Source organism: Cryptotermes secundus, unplaced genomic scaffold, assembly GCF_002891405.2.
Source record: "Cryptotermes secundus unplaced genomic scaffold, Csec_1.0 scaffold693, whole genome shotgun sequence".
In the NCBI taxonomy this organism is placed as follows: domain Eukaryota; kingdom Metazoa; phylum Arthropoda; class Insecta; order Blattodea; family Kalotermitidae; genus Cryptotermes; species Cryptotermes secundus.
In genome coordinates, this window is record NW_019722434.1 from 684,355 (window position 1) to 699,076 (window position 14,722).

Sequence of the window (14,722 nt, forward strand, 5' to 3'; positions counted from 1 at the left end):
ATCGCATGTCGTTTGTACAAGCAGTCACTAGCGCCGTTTCCGCTAACAGAATGGCTGGCTCTATAGAGAAGTACTCTGGAGGGCGAATCGTTAACAGCTTAAGGGTGACGTGGTGGGGTCAATCCATGGGGCTTCTTTCTGTGGCATCAGTAGAGTACAGGTGACTCATTAGACAGCCTTTTCGTTATACGCGTTTTCACACAGCGGGAAACATCATGTGCTGTCTGCAGACACGGTGAACGCTGCTGCGCATGTCCACTGAGTTGCGTGCGCACATTCCCTGACTCGTCCCGTCATACTGACACGGCCATGCTGCCATTCATGCGTTTCCAACATACAGGAAGGAGGCGACCTCCACGTCTAACGAGAGCCACCTGTACCAGTCCTTACGTCGCAACTACAAGAGCCCTCTGAAGGAACAGTTCTCAACTCACCTGAGCCACCTTCTCGCCCATGTTCGGCGTGTGGAGAGCTCCTTGGAAGAATTTGGCCGAACCATTGTCTTGTATTGAGAACTGGAAGAAACAGACAGACTGTATTGTAGGCGGTCAGGCTCACTATTCTACCTGTTCTGGTTATCCCTTTAAAGCACAGTGGTCACCATGCTTACCACCTGCTTTAAAATGAAGAAAACCCTCGCCCACTAAGTGTACTTAAGGATACAGTCTCAACGTCAGTTTCACTTTCCCAGGGAAGTGAGCCTCTAGTGCCAATCAGATGGGCTACACAAGCCTCCCAGCCGGTCTGTACAGTGGAGACAATTTGCATGCTCCTGACAGGAATCAAACTCCGATACTCGGTCGTCCACTAGTCACTATACTGACTAAATTAAGCAATATTCTTGTGACAATAAAGTTTTGATTCTTTTTAACTTGGCATCAAAATTTCTCCAAAGTTTTTCCATTTCATTGCTTGTTGTTCAGTGACCTTGCTTTCTGCCGGTGTGCTGTGTTCGCGAAGGGAGCACGACTGCAACTTCCAGGGCCTTCTGTTGGCCTACCTTGTGCCTGAGGCTGTCGGACGCCACGTTGCTAAGCGACGGCGACTTCCTCTCCCGGCTGCTTCGGTCCCAAACGCCACGGTAGTGCTGCAGGTCTGATTCTGATGACGTATTCGGGAACGACTTCGCGACATGGTTCCGGGTTGCTGCAACAATGCATAGGGCGTAAGTCCCTTCAGTATCTGTCCCTGGGTGTGCCCCTTTTGACAACTACTGAACCAACTGAAAGACTTTCACGAAATTTAGTATTGTGACATGTAAACCCACTGCCAAGTAACAGCTGCATAAACAGGCGAAAGTACAACATCCGCTGCTAGGGAGCAGCTCTGTGGACAAGTTTCCTTGGCAATGATAGAACACTTAATAATGGAAAATATGTTTTCAGTGCGGTCCGTGCCAGGGCTATATAACGAGAAGTAGTTCAGTTGTGGTTGAATCAATGGAGAGTTGCAGTTATGAGAAGTGAGAAGCTGGTAGCTGAGGCCGGGGACAGTTCGGGAACCCAGAGGTAGGGGAACGTCCGCCATTGAAAGCCGCTACCGCAACGGCTAGTGAAGACTGAGAACTTTACGTATGCTGTAGTTATAGTCACCTTTGGAGTGCGTAACTCAGTGAGACTGTTGCAGCTATTTGCAGCTACGTCCTGTAAGAGTTCAGTAAATCCGATTAACATTGACACAGGAGACCTTCGAAAAGGTGACGAAGCAATGCGGTAGCCGTGCGAACTTCTGTGGGCGGAACAAAACTAGTACCAGTTCGGGTCCGGAAACTGAATATTGGAATTTGCGCAGATTTTGCTGCCAGCCCTAATTCTCTTTTCTGCTGAATTTCTCGTGAAATTTCTCGTGGGCATGCAGACGTATGATAAACATAACCAAACAACAAGGAGCTGATAGTTTCTCAGCTACCTAAGAAATTCAGTCTGAAAGAATCCACGGGTTCATTACTGTGTTGACAGAAGCCTGCCATCAGTCGTTATCCTGAGTCACATTAATCCAGTCCAAACCATCCACCTTAATATCATCATTCCCTCTATGTCTAGATCATACAGATGGTTTCTTCCCTCCAAATCTTCGACGATAATGTTCAGACAGTGGTATGTGTGGGCGAGATCATTTCAAGCAGAACAAAGACCCTGGTCCTATGTGATTTTTTAACCCGATCATGGAGACAGCAAGTTTTGCCGAGACCTAATAAATTGCACGTCATCACATACAAAAGATGATGGCCATCATCTGATTTGCCTATTTACGGTGTCAGGAGCACTGAACAGGGCGTGGTGGGGACCGGCCATGGCCGAACTTGAGGTACTGCCCTAGTGTCTACATGAAGGGCTAGAGGTAACTGCTGGGCGGCCGATTGCAGTCCTGAACCTCGGGTACACAGAGCAGGAATGCGTCTGTCCCACAGCAATGGTTCAGCTGAGTCTCTCGTGCAGGGTGAAGTGCAAAGCAATAAGCTGAAGTGAGTACAGAAAGCGAAGTGCTGCGCCCTGGAGGCGACGTCTAGTGCTCTGCGTGACTCCAACCTCTGGTGCGGAGTTAGCACACTGATCTAGCCATCTGATGCTAGCAAGCTGTGCTATTGCTACCGCGTTGTTCAGTTACCTTTGCAAAAGTTATCTACCGTATGGGAGCGAAGGGCCGTGGCTTCGATACTCGCCTCCAGAGCTGTGGGCGAAAACACAACATATCAGCTGCAAGAAAGGGGTTGCCAATGGGATGACGTCATTGTTCCCATGCCAGTGCACTGATTATTGTTGCCATATTCGGTTGGATTGCAACTCTGCGTTGCATGACAACATGATACTGTTTCTTCCTGATGTTGCGGTCTTTGGAATGAAATTAAGAGTTTCTAGAAAGAAATTAGTACTGCCAATTCAATTACAGCAGAGACTTCAATACTGCAATGTTGAAGCAACTGATCACTGAACTAGGAAACATCAATTGTTCCTTGGTTAACTGAGAATTTGTGATATATATCAACTGAATTTGCAAATAAAATCGAAAGACAGTACACATTTTCTTCAGGATTAGTGGGTTTCTGGATCTTGTACATCTTCTGATATTCTTACAAACATGACGTTTCGGAAACTGGATCTGCCTCCATTCACAGATGAAGGGGCAGAAGACACGTACTGTGCTGGGTCCATTAGAAAAAATTAACCTCATTCACTGGACCTGGCTCTTTCTAACGGGACCAACAGAGGAGATGCCTCTCAACCCCTCACCTGAAGACGGAAACGGGTCCAGTTGCCGAAACTGTGTTCTTTCGTACTACCGGACGATGGCCAGCGTCCAGAAACCCCAGATCTGCGTATCATACACCATCGTCAGAAGCCGTCGGAATGCATACGCTTTCTTGCTCACAGTGTCATTCAGTCAGCACCTGTGACTTCTCGTGTTCTTGTGTTTCACAATAATAACTCGCCTCGGGGTCAGATTTGACAACAAGAACAAATCAGATGAATTCAAATGTCATTCAATGACGTCATCCCATTGTTTGGTGTAGCGAGCATATTAACAACAAACGTGAACACACAATTCTGCTGTTTGCTTGTTGCTAACTTGTCCTACTCCTTCCTGTGTAGGCACAGAAATTATACAGCACCTTCAGGCAAGTTTGCCATGGTTTTAGACCTACACTCTGGCCTGCAATTACGGAGACGTATGGCACGTAGCGGAGCTGTGGTTGCTGCTGCACTGTTAACTAAGGCCCTGTTAAAACCAATAGTCTCTCTACAGCTCATGTCTTGGTGGACTTCACCAAATCCACTGAGCACATGTAATATATATATATGAGACACAGGGCATAACGTTAGGGTTGATATGAGGGCGCGCCATAGCTCAAGCGGTTAGTCGCTGGCTTCCCACCGCGGCGGCCCGGGTTCGATCCCGGGTCTGGTCAAGTGGGATTTGTGGTGGATAAAGTGGCGCTGGGGCAGGTTTTCTCCGAGTACTTCGGTTTCCCCTGCCAATCTTCATTCCACCAATTGCTCCACAATCACCCTCACCTATCATCTGGGGCTGGTACAATAGGCCAGAAGTGGCCGCAGTACAAGAGACTTAGTCCCACCCCACTAGCAAAAAAAAAAAATAAGGTTGATATGAACTGCAAGCTCGTGTCCAGTTGGTCCTGACAGAGGATCGAACCAGAGTGGGATCTGCAGTAAGACAGACAGACATACCCGAAATAGAATCTTGTGCGCAAAATAAGTTTAATGGAATCAGTACAGCAAGCCCTCGCTAATCCGGAACGAAATATGAAAAATGAAGAATTCTGTTCACAGTTGAGTACATAGTTTAAGACGTGAAATTTACGAGCAAGGCGGCTTGAGTACAGGAGCAAGGGGGATTGGAGCGAGAGGACTTTCAGGCTGTGTTTAGGGCAGCTGGAGAGACTGAAACCGCGCAAGGCGGCTTGAGTACAGGAGCAAGGGGGAGTGGAGCGAGAGGACTTTCAGGCTGTGTTTAGGGCAGCTGGAGAGACTGAAACCGCGCAAGGCGGCTTGAGTACAGGAGCAAGGGGGAGTGGAGCGAGAGGACTTTCAGGCTGTGTTGAGGGCAGCTGGAGAGACTGAAACCGCGCAAGGCGGCTTGAGTACAGGAGCAAGGGGGAGTGGAGCGAGAGGACTTTCAGGCTGCGCTAAGGGCAGCTGGAGTGGCATGAAGCTGACCACTCTATACATCCACTCCCCCATACGCCTTGATGCTGTAGTGCTTAATTAATCAAGCACAGGGACAACTTCACCTTACCTCTTATTAGATGGTAGGGTGACTGACAGAACTGGAAAGGATCTGGAAGGAAGAGGTTGTGGCCCGACTTTCCTGGACGGAGTGAAGGAAATTACGGAAAACCAAGGCCCTCCCGACCACCACCCAACTTTGTTGTCAGGGTCACTAGGGGACAGACAATTGCGAGGGACGCAGACGGGCACATCCCAGAATTCCTGGTTACTTGTGTTTTCTTCTTAAGGTTTACTGAGGAAAACCATGAAAACTCCGGTCAAGGCAGTGAGTTTCCGGGCCAAGATTTGAAAATGGGATCTCGAAAATACGACGCAGGATTACCACCCACTTGACTGTGACGTTCGGTGCCGGCTTCAACCGAGTACTGGCTGGCCGACCGAGGAATCAAGGTTTGATTCTCACAGACAGGACAGACTTCTCTTCTCTCCACAGAATCCAGACCGATCCTGAGGCCCCACCCAGCCACCTATCCAAAAGGTGAGGGGTTCTTTCCCTATTCAATAGTAACCACTCACCTCCATCTAATTCCGAGGTTAGGAATGTGAGGAGCTGCACCCCCACTCCCCATATGCCTTCAAGGCACAGTGTATAGGGACAATCTGTACCGCCGTGTCCCTTCAGAATTCTGGAGTACATCAAGATGAGACGCACGATACTTACACACGCTGACCGTTGCACTCCTGCTAGGCACCTTGTGGGTCGCGGACCCCACGTCAGGCACAAGAGTCCTCCGCGTGATGGTGTCCAGTGACGTAGCATGAGGGACGGGCCTGGAGGCAGGGGTCTCCTCCATCTCCCACAGATTGCTGCTTCGCTGTGACACCTGCATCGACAAAAACACTCTGGCTGACGTCACACCCTGAAGATGTAGGCAGCACGCTCAGGTGGGCTGAGGGTGTTTGAGAACACGGTTTACACTCCTCGCCAAGACTCATTAGGGTGACGAGATGACGGGGATGAGATGGGCGAGGCCCGCAGCACGCATCAGTGAGATGACAAATTCATACAAAATTGTAGCTGGAAGAAGCGAAAGGGAAGAATCGACACGTAAGGCCTTGTCACGGATGGGAGGTTTAGAAGCCGTGGACAGGATTCAACTGGCTCAGCACGGGGTCCATTCGTGGGCTCTGACAGCTTCTGAGAAGTACACTGATTCATTAATCAGCAAACAGAGCAGAAAGACAGACATGAGTCCAGTATATAATCACGAGCTACGAATAAATCTGGATGGATGAGCGGGGAATGTAGCATGCATGCCTTGATACCACATACAATGCCATCTCGGCAATCCGAACTAATTTAAAGCGCTGGTGTGGCAGGACTATCCGATTATCCAACTATTCGAAATACAGAAGTCCAATAATTACGTGATTGCTATATTTCGAGTAGAAAAATATAATTACAAATATACTTCAAACATTTATACGTATATCCAGATACAAAGACAGACGGTGGGCCGTGGCAAGCCGCAACCCGCGTTACCTCTCTCACCACCCACAGAGGCAGGTCCATTAGAAGTACTCACTGTCTTCTGGGATACAACGCCGTGTAGTCCCTCGAAAGTCAACCGACTTTTTGGAGGAATATATCGCCTCCATCTTCAGGGTAGAATAAGCCGAGCAAGTTACCAGGGTAAAAGCAGGTGGAGAGCAGAGTAATCGGCTGGCTGGAAATTTCGGATTACACAGGAAGCCGGAGGAAAATGTAAGAGTGGACCTCAGTCCTCATTGGCTTGCTGTTGGCCACAGTGAAGCCGCTGCGCTCTCATACAGCCTCCGAGTGGGCCCTGAAAAGTGGCGGGTTTGCTGGTCTAGGAAAAGTGTAAGGGAGAGAGGTCAAGTGCTCAGCTTATTCGACTCTGAAGATGGAAGCGATATATTTTTCCGAAACGTCGGCTGACTTTCAAACGGACTACACGGCGTTATATCCTAGAAGATAATCAGGGCTGTGAGCACCTGAAATGCTGCACATAATGTCACGTTCACTTCTACTGCAAGTTTACATGACGTCTCTGGTGGTAGCCTCACTCAGTTCGGGCTACCAACTGCTGACGCCTCACAATATGGCCTATGCCTGCAGAACAGTGCATCTGAACTCACAACTTCCGGGGACGCGATGGGTGCTGGGGGCGAGGTAGACACCTGGTTATTGTTCTCGGCGTCGCGGAGTGACACTCGGGTGTCCGGTGATCCTGTTTGTAGGCGGGACCTCATGAAGATGCTCCTCTTTCGTTCTGCCGAGGGCTGCGCCCCCAGTAGCCTACAACACCAACAATGGCGCGTTACTAGGTAACGATCTTCGTCAGGGGCTCCAAGTAACTGCTGCTAATTGTGAGATTCCTAAGATATACATAAATACACTGCGTGGGGAAAATTCAGAGTTATTTATGTTGAAGGAACTGGTGCTTCAAAGGGCGAACAAGTAGAGCCACTTTACCTACCGCTGCTCCACTTTCCGATCAACGTCCTCTTCGGCCTCTTCAGTAGTGACGTCACTGGGCGGCGTGAGGTAGCCCGTCAGGCGCAGGCTGCGGGCCCGAAAGGAGCCCATCTTCAAGGACTGCCGGAAGGACTGCCTCGCCCGATCAACTGCACAAGATGTAGGGTTTGAGGCTTATCTTCTGGGATACAACGCCGAGTAGGCAGCTTAAAGTCAACCGGCGTTTCCTAGGAACATATCGCCTCCATCTTCAGGGTCGAATAAACCGAAGTCTCTCCCTTACACTTCAATTCCCTGCCCAACACACCCTTACATTTTTCCTAGACCAGCAAAACCCCACAAACTCGTGTTCTTGTCTCCTATTTGTGCGCTCGGTGGTCGTGTGAGGGCCCAGTATTTTCACTCCGTCCCACGGCGAACCAATGGGAACTGAGGTCCACTTTTCCGTTCCCCCTCCCTTGTCCCTCCGGCTTTGATAATCCGAAATTTCCGGCCAGCTGCTTTCATGCTGGTATCTTGCTCGGCTTATTCGATCCTGGAGATGGAGGAAATATGTACCTCCGAAACGTCGGTTGACTTCCAACGGTCTACATGGCGTTACATCATAGAACATAGTACTCTTCAAGTCCATAGATGATTCGGTGCAACCGCGGCCGGAAGAGTAAGTCTGCGTCAGCTTGTTCCACGCGAAGTGGGGCAGTCTGCAGACTGAACGCACTTCGCAAAGGAATTCATTTATAGTCTTATTCCAGATCCACTTCAGAATGAACTTCGGGGGTCAGACGCAATGCCCGCTCGCTAGTCCGTCGGTCCGTCGGAAGGAATCTCCCAACTCAGGGCAACACAAATGCGAAATAACCAAGAATATACATCCTTGCTTCGAGTGGGATTCGAACCCATGAAGTAATCTTCAAGCCACAGAATCCACGCGGTCACTGTAATGGGCTTAACTTCTCCTTTATATGGACTTCTGTTCAGGTGTACCAACTATGAACAGGTTACACTCGTGGCCGTGCTACCAACCTGTGACATCACTAACCACTCTCACGTCCGTCTGTCACTAATAACTACATATACTTACGCTTGCTGAGCTTGTGGTTGGCCTCCACGCCTTCCTCCGCTGGGGCGGGTGGCACTGTCAGGTCCTCAAAGTTGATGATGTACAGACAGATGTCATCCACCTCGCTCTTGATGGGCGCGATCACCTCGCTGCAGAGGAACTTGGTACCTTTGCAAGGATAACATTAAGATGTATCAGAGTTTCAGGGCAGGAAACTGTAAGCCGCACTTCTGACGCTCAACGCGCTGTGTAGACCTGAATTTGCCTCACACGCCCTGCCGTCTATGAGCAACGTCAGTTAAGAACTCTGTACATTTGCTTCTTGTGTTTGTTGTTTGCGACTTGGTTAAGTTACGTACTTGTTGTTGCTGTTTTTGTGCATTTCTTCCATTTCTTTCTGTAAATTCTTAATTTGTTGACTGCTTTTGTTGGTACATATGTTCGTTTTGATATGTCTGTGTGCTACAGTTCTGTGTTGAGTTGCTGACTCTTCCCGCATACACGTTTTGTTTCACTTTTTGCCTTACGGTTGGTCCTTGTATTTTGGTGTTTCTGGCTGCTACTGTAAAGTGCATACAGTTTGGAGTTATGCTCACTTTAAGGCCTGTTCTACTGACTCTTCTATTTGCATTGGAGTGTAGCTGTTTCCTTTTACAGTTTAAATATTTATAAATTTCATGACATTAAACTACAGCACCCTGTTGCACAGCGAAGCTGCGAGTAGGCAACCCGGCAGACATCGGGCTCTCCAGTAAGGGCACTTCCGTCACGTCTCTTTCTTCTGGGCTACTGCAAGACGTTTTCAGTGTCGAGACGGTACAGTAACTGCTCAACTGGAAAGGATTTGAAAGGAATCGGTCCTAACCTAAACGTGCTACCGCCTGAAGGAACCGAGGAAAACCACGAAAAGCGTCAGTCCGGATAGCCGAGAATCGAACCGAGGACCACTAAACCGACCGGTTCGGTTCCTCCATTCGTACGTTGAGAATAGAATCTAGTAACTTCCTAATGACGACACAGCGAACTACGTCATTGTTTGATGACGAGGCATGCAACTTCGGGGATGATTTAGACGAACAATAATCATGGTTGAATTGTTGAAAAGTGGGAAATATTCAAACGTGAAGGCAGGCCTACGTTGCTGTCAAACAACAATCGTACTGGAATCAGAAGAGAGTCGCTATCCCGTCTCTAGTGTTCAAGACGTTTCTTTCGTAACTGGGGGCGCTTTCTCAACAGTGGTCGAGCAATATATTCACTCCCCTATACTCCTTCATGGCACATTGCTTAATTAATTAGGTACAGGGACAATTTTGTCTTTTACCTTTACTTTCACCGTTACAAAGATTAAGGTTGGGCCCTGCTATAACTCAGGCGGTTAGTCGCCGGATTCCCACCCCGGCCGGCCCGGGTTCTGTCCAGGTCAGGTCATGTGGAATTTGTGGTGGACAGGGTGGCACTGTGGCAGGTTTTCTCCGAGTACTTCGGTTTCCCTTGCCAATTCTCATTCCACCGACTGCTCCATACTCAATAACATCTACCATCCGGGGCTGCTACAAGAGGCCAGCAGTGGCCGAAGTACCAAGTGGACTCAGTCTCATCCCACCCCACGAAACTACACAAGGCGTACACCCTGTCACGAATAGCTTGCTCTGTGCACTTGTCTGAGGGGTGATGGGTTATACTGACTGAAAATATTCGCTGTTTTCCTCGTTACCTCGCGGCACCGCTTCCTTCCATATCCATTCCAACTCATTATTCACTTACCGCCCTACCATTCGACGCTACACAGTCTGACCTGAAAGCGTCGTTACATGAACCACAAACGAATCAACTACATCTTGCACAATACCCATACGTGGAGAACATCAATACATCTGAGGTACGCGGTACTCCCCCAATCTCGGTCTGGGCCGCTTGTAATAACAGCTTCAGCCATCTGGCGGCCTTTCCCTGAAGTACATGGAAACCAAACTTGCGCAAGACAGGCTTATGTTCCTGTCTGCATGTGTCTTGTTCGGGGAACCCTGGACCTCACAAACAGCAAAGCTCCTTCATAATTTGTATTCTCCTTTTAAAACTTTAAAGCACACCGGTAAAGCGCCGGGTAGTGCAGTCGGTATAGCGACTGCCTACGGGATGAACAACCGAGGGGTCGGATTTCGAGTCCCGGTGGGGCCAAGAATTTCACTTCTCAATTTCGTCAAGACCGGCTCTGAGGCCCACCAAGCCTCCCAGCCAATGGGTTCCGGGGGCTCTTTTCAGGAGGATAAAGGGGCCAAGGAGTAAGGCTGACCATTCACGTCCAACTAGTGCCAAGTTCAAGAAAACGCGGGTCTATACATCCACACCCCTAACGACTTCATGGCGTAGTGCTTAATTAGTTAAGCACAGGGACAACTTCACCTTTTTTACTTTAAAGTACAATGGTACTGCATATATCACATTTTAATATCTACGAACTCTGCACTTTGTGCACACGGTGTGTTTGTGTGTGTCGGAAGGTCGCGGGTACAATGCCCAATGAGGTCATTATATTTTTTCAATTTACCTAATCCTTCCAGCCGTACTACGGCCCTGGGATCGACTCAGCTTCTAACAGAAATGGGTACCAGGAATCTTCCTGGTGGTAAAGGGCGGCGGGAACCGCTATCTGTGAACCCACTGTCTACAGAAAATGTGGGAGCCTCGACGTCTCACAACCCTATGGGCCTCCATGGCCTGTTACGTGGACAGCTTCACCTTTACCTTATGATTCTCACGCAGGTCTCTGTCTTTGAAGTTTTCTCGTTGGTAGAAACTTAATGTTTAAATATTATTTAGACGAACGTCAGGGCTCCAAGGGTTTAGGGACGTAGCACATTACGGTGAAATTCCGCTGAGACCACATCCCGGGCGATGTGCGGGTACGACCTGACCCAACGAGACATGACGGGCCACTCAGTGGCACTAAGTGCGCGCTCGGGTCATTGCCCTGCGCGGTGACGTCACGTGCTCGAGGCTGGACCGCACAGAGAGCACACAGGCACGTGCTTACACCAACATGACGTCACGCGCGGGTCGATACAATCCTTCGGAACACTTACACAGGAACATTCAAGTCGCAACCAACCGCCTGCTTGATCCATTCCAGCCTGAAATAGAAAAAGTGGGGAGGGGGGAGTAGCGAGAGGCCCTGCACTGTAGAGGGGCCTCTAAGTAATACGTCTGCGATCAATTCCTATCTCAGAGAAAGAAACACACCGCGTCGGCATTACAAAGACGAACAGCATAACGCTGTTTTGAGAACTAATTGATGTATATTGTGGGAATCGTAAATAACACATATATACACCGTGTGCACAGAACGTAGGGTTTCCTAATATTGGCCACGTCACAGCTCGGCGGCTCGGGTTCGAGTCCGGGGTCTGATCCGGGGTCTGATCCGAGTACTTCGGTTTCCCCTGCCAATCTTCATTCCACCAACTGCTCCACAATCACCCTCATCTACCATCCAGGGCTGGTACAATAGGCCAGTAGTGGCCGCAGTACCAAGTGGACTCAGTCTCACCCCACTAAGAACAATAAAAAAGCAATAATTCTTAATGTTAAAGCTGGTGGCAAATAAAGTGGCCACTGCGAGAATGTGTTGCCTGGACACACAGAGGGACGGGAAAGGTAACCAATAGTAATACACCTTAGAGACAAATAGCCCCGACGACAGCCAGTGCTCATGAGGGCGCGGTGTTGTGACCTCTCAGGCAACAGCCATGATCGTGTAAGCCCGAGCGCTTTAATGACGTCACGACAAGGTAATGACGTCACTCGAGGTATAAGCGTGCGATCTATTTTTAGCAGCCAGGCCACGTTTTTTGGAGGGGGGGACAGATATAGAGCAGGAAGACCCGGCCTTGCCGCGAGTAAGAGCGACACAAGCAACAGTCATTAGGCCAATGCTGCAAGTGTTTACATCGAGCCTTGGCAGGGACAGGACTCGCCTTCCTCTGGGAACTCTCGCTGAAAGGGAAACCGATCAGTGCTGCCACTTCGCAGCCCAGCGTCCATGCAAATAACTCTTTTTAGAATTCAGATCTTCTCGCGAGATTCTACCCTGAGGATGGAGGCAGTACGCTGCTCGGAAAGCGGCGTCAAGGCGCCATATCCCTGACGACAGTACTGGGTGCTGTCACCACAGCGAGACCCTCATATATCTTCCACACAAACACGCCCATTCTTGTGGTGTCTTGGCCCTCTGAAATCGCAAGTTCAGCTAAACCGTATTAAGAAAAGTGCGTTTTCACTCAAAACACGAGCCGACTAATGCTACTTGGACAAACAACAGCTGTTCGTTGTGAGACTCACATGGAGCACAGGAATACACTGTGGGCAAAACGTTACGCAACCCCTGTGTTCTGAAGGGCAACTTTCACTTGCACCGACAGTACAAGACGTCAACATTGTTACATCACACTGAACAGTATGGCCTAGTAACGAAAATAATTCCATGAAGAGGAATCCTTCTTGAGAAGCTAACGGTTGTTCAGCTAGTCAAGGAATTCCCTGCATTTTAGAGAACAACAATACGCAAGAGACCGCCATATAACCAAGTCTACAATCATGTATCGTACTTAGACCCTTCTTAATATTATCCTCGAATTTACGCTTAGTCTTCAACATGGTCTACTATCTATAAATAAAACAGTCTATACATTTTATGTGTGTATGCGTGCGTGCGTACATGCAACGACTTACAGTTCTATCCCTCGCTTGGTCACTAAATTGCAACACAGAGAGCACTATCTTGTGCACCGTGACGCCGTATACTCCTGTAATAGTTCACTGAGAGGTTTCGGAGGAACTTACTGCCTCCAACTTCACGGTCCCAGACAGGCCCATGGAATCAAGCAGCAAGTGGAGCGAGCCGCGTGCGGAAGTTAGGGTTCAGATGCAAGCAGGAGATTGATCCGAAACGTCGGTGAACTTCTCTCTCACTATATGGAGCGCCACCCACTCCAGATGGCACTGGTCACGGCGAGCGCTGTGAAGACCTCACCTGGGGACTATGTCCCTTCCCTCTCGCGCCGGCAAACCGACGGTACGGTTATGGTGCTGTGAGGTCGGCCATCTGACATCTTCAGCAGAGACCGTTCTTTTATTGATCACATTTGTAAGCTATCCCTGTAACCGGCCGTGGAGGCCCATAGGGTTGTGAGACATCGAGGCTCCCACATCTCCTATACAGTCGGCTCACAGATGGCGGTGAGGCCGTCAGCCTTACGCGCCGGCAGCCATTTATCCCCCAGGAAGATTCCTGGTGCTCATTTCTGCTAGAGAGTGAGTTGAGCCCAGGGCCATAGTGCGGCTGGAGGGATTAAGTAAATTAAAAAATCCAATGGCCTCATCGAACCCGCGACCCTTCGGCTTGTAGCATAGTGCCCCCATACAAAGAAGCCTGTACAGGTATATACAGAGCACCGTATGCTTCTGGGCTATGTCTCCGCGGATTCCTCGGAAGGCCGCAGTGACGTCAGCAAGGGACGCCCGCGCTGTCCCACTCTCTTCACGGGGTCGCTGTGGTTCCAGTATCCGACATGGACGGACATGCTCCATTATGTTGGACAGTGTCCATTTGGGGGGGGGGATGAATTTGGCACAAAGGCCACCGAACAAGTTTAAATCACTTTCAGAAGGTGCCTGATTCGAATCTCGCCCGGCACATTGTCTATCGTGACTGCGGTTTTCGTGGTACTCCTGAGTTCCTTCGAGAACATTAAAGGAGACTACCTGCATTAAGCTGGGCAACATCCCATCATATTCTCTCAAATTCATCGTTCAATCGCATCACCAACTGCATGAGATCCCCCCCCCCGCCGCAGACGCCAGGCGTCGAGTTTCGGCTCACTGCACACCTCCCGTCATCTGTCAACTGTTTCGTTATTCATTCCACAAAGTTAGTTTTATAACATAAGGGAATGCAACTCGCGGCACGCGGGCCACATGCTGCCACCAGTTGTGCCCTGTGCCCCAAATCATCGGCCGAATCTCTGCCTGCTCCTTGTGCATGTGCTTGATACAGCCGGTTACCGCAGGGACTGTACACTGCAAACTCGAACTCCGAACAGAACCCGTTCCAGGAGCCGGGTCGACTTTCGGGTTACATTTCCCCATTTGAAATAATGTAAATTGAATTAATCCGTTCCAGACCCACAAAATTTACCCACTATAAAACATCTTAAGTGTCTATTTCAAAAGATCATATAAGTAAATAATAATATTCAATTCAAACAAATCAATGTTTTACTTATAATGTACATACGTACACAACTGCACACGGAGCAGGCAAGTTCGATAAGCCTGTGCCGCTTTCCCACTTTGGGATAAGTTCCTTAGCAATTTCTATCGCAGAAACTGCGGTTTATCTCTTAGGGTTTTCACCTCTAGTGCTGTTATGACTGGGTATTATTAAAAAGAACATAAAAATAACTTAAAGAAATA

The 14,722-nt window shown here is 49.1% G+C and overlaps 1 protein-coding gene across 5 annotated transcripts in view; it reads right to left on the minus strand.

Moving 5' to 3' along the window:
- The window catches only part of LOC111861471 (potassium voltage-gated channel unc-103), a 164,757-nt gene that overhangs the window by 119,701 nt on the left and 30,334 nt on the right, over positions 1–14,722 (minus strand). For all 5 annotated transcript variants that reach the window (XM_033750334.1, XM_033750337.1, XM_033750335.1 and 2 more), the window contains exons 3-8: positions 8,270–8,416; positions 7,190–7,337; positions 6,849–7,008; positions 5,410–5,572; positions 1,001–1,146; positions 435–515 (exon numbers count right to left, since the gene is read on the minus strand). In XM_033750334.1, coding sequence (XP_033606225.1) covers positions 435–515; positions 1,001–1,146; positions 5,410–5,572; positions 6,849–7,008; positions 7,190–7,337; positions 8,270–8,416 — 845 coding nt within the window. The remainder of the gene's footprint in view (positions 1–434; positions 516–1,000; positions 1,147–5,409; positions 5,573–6,848; positions 7,009–7,189; positions 7,338–8,269; positions 8,417–14,722) is intronic.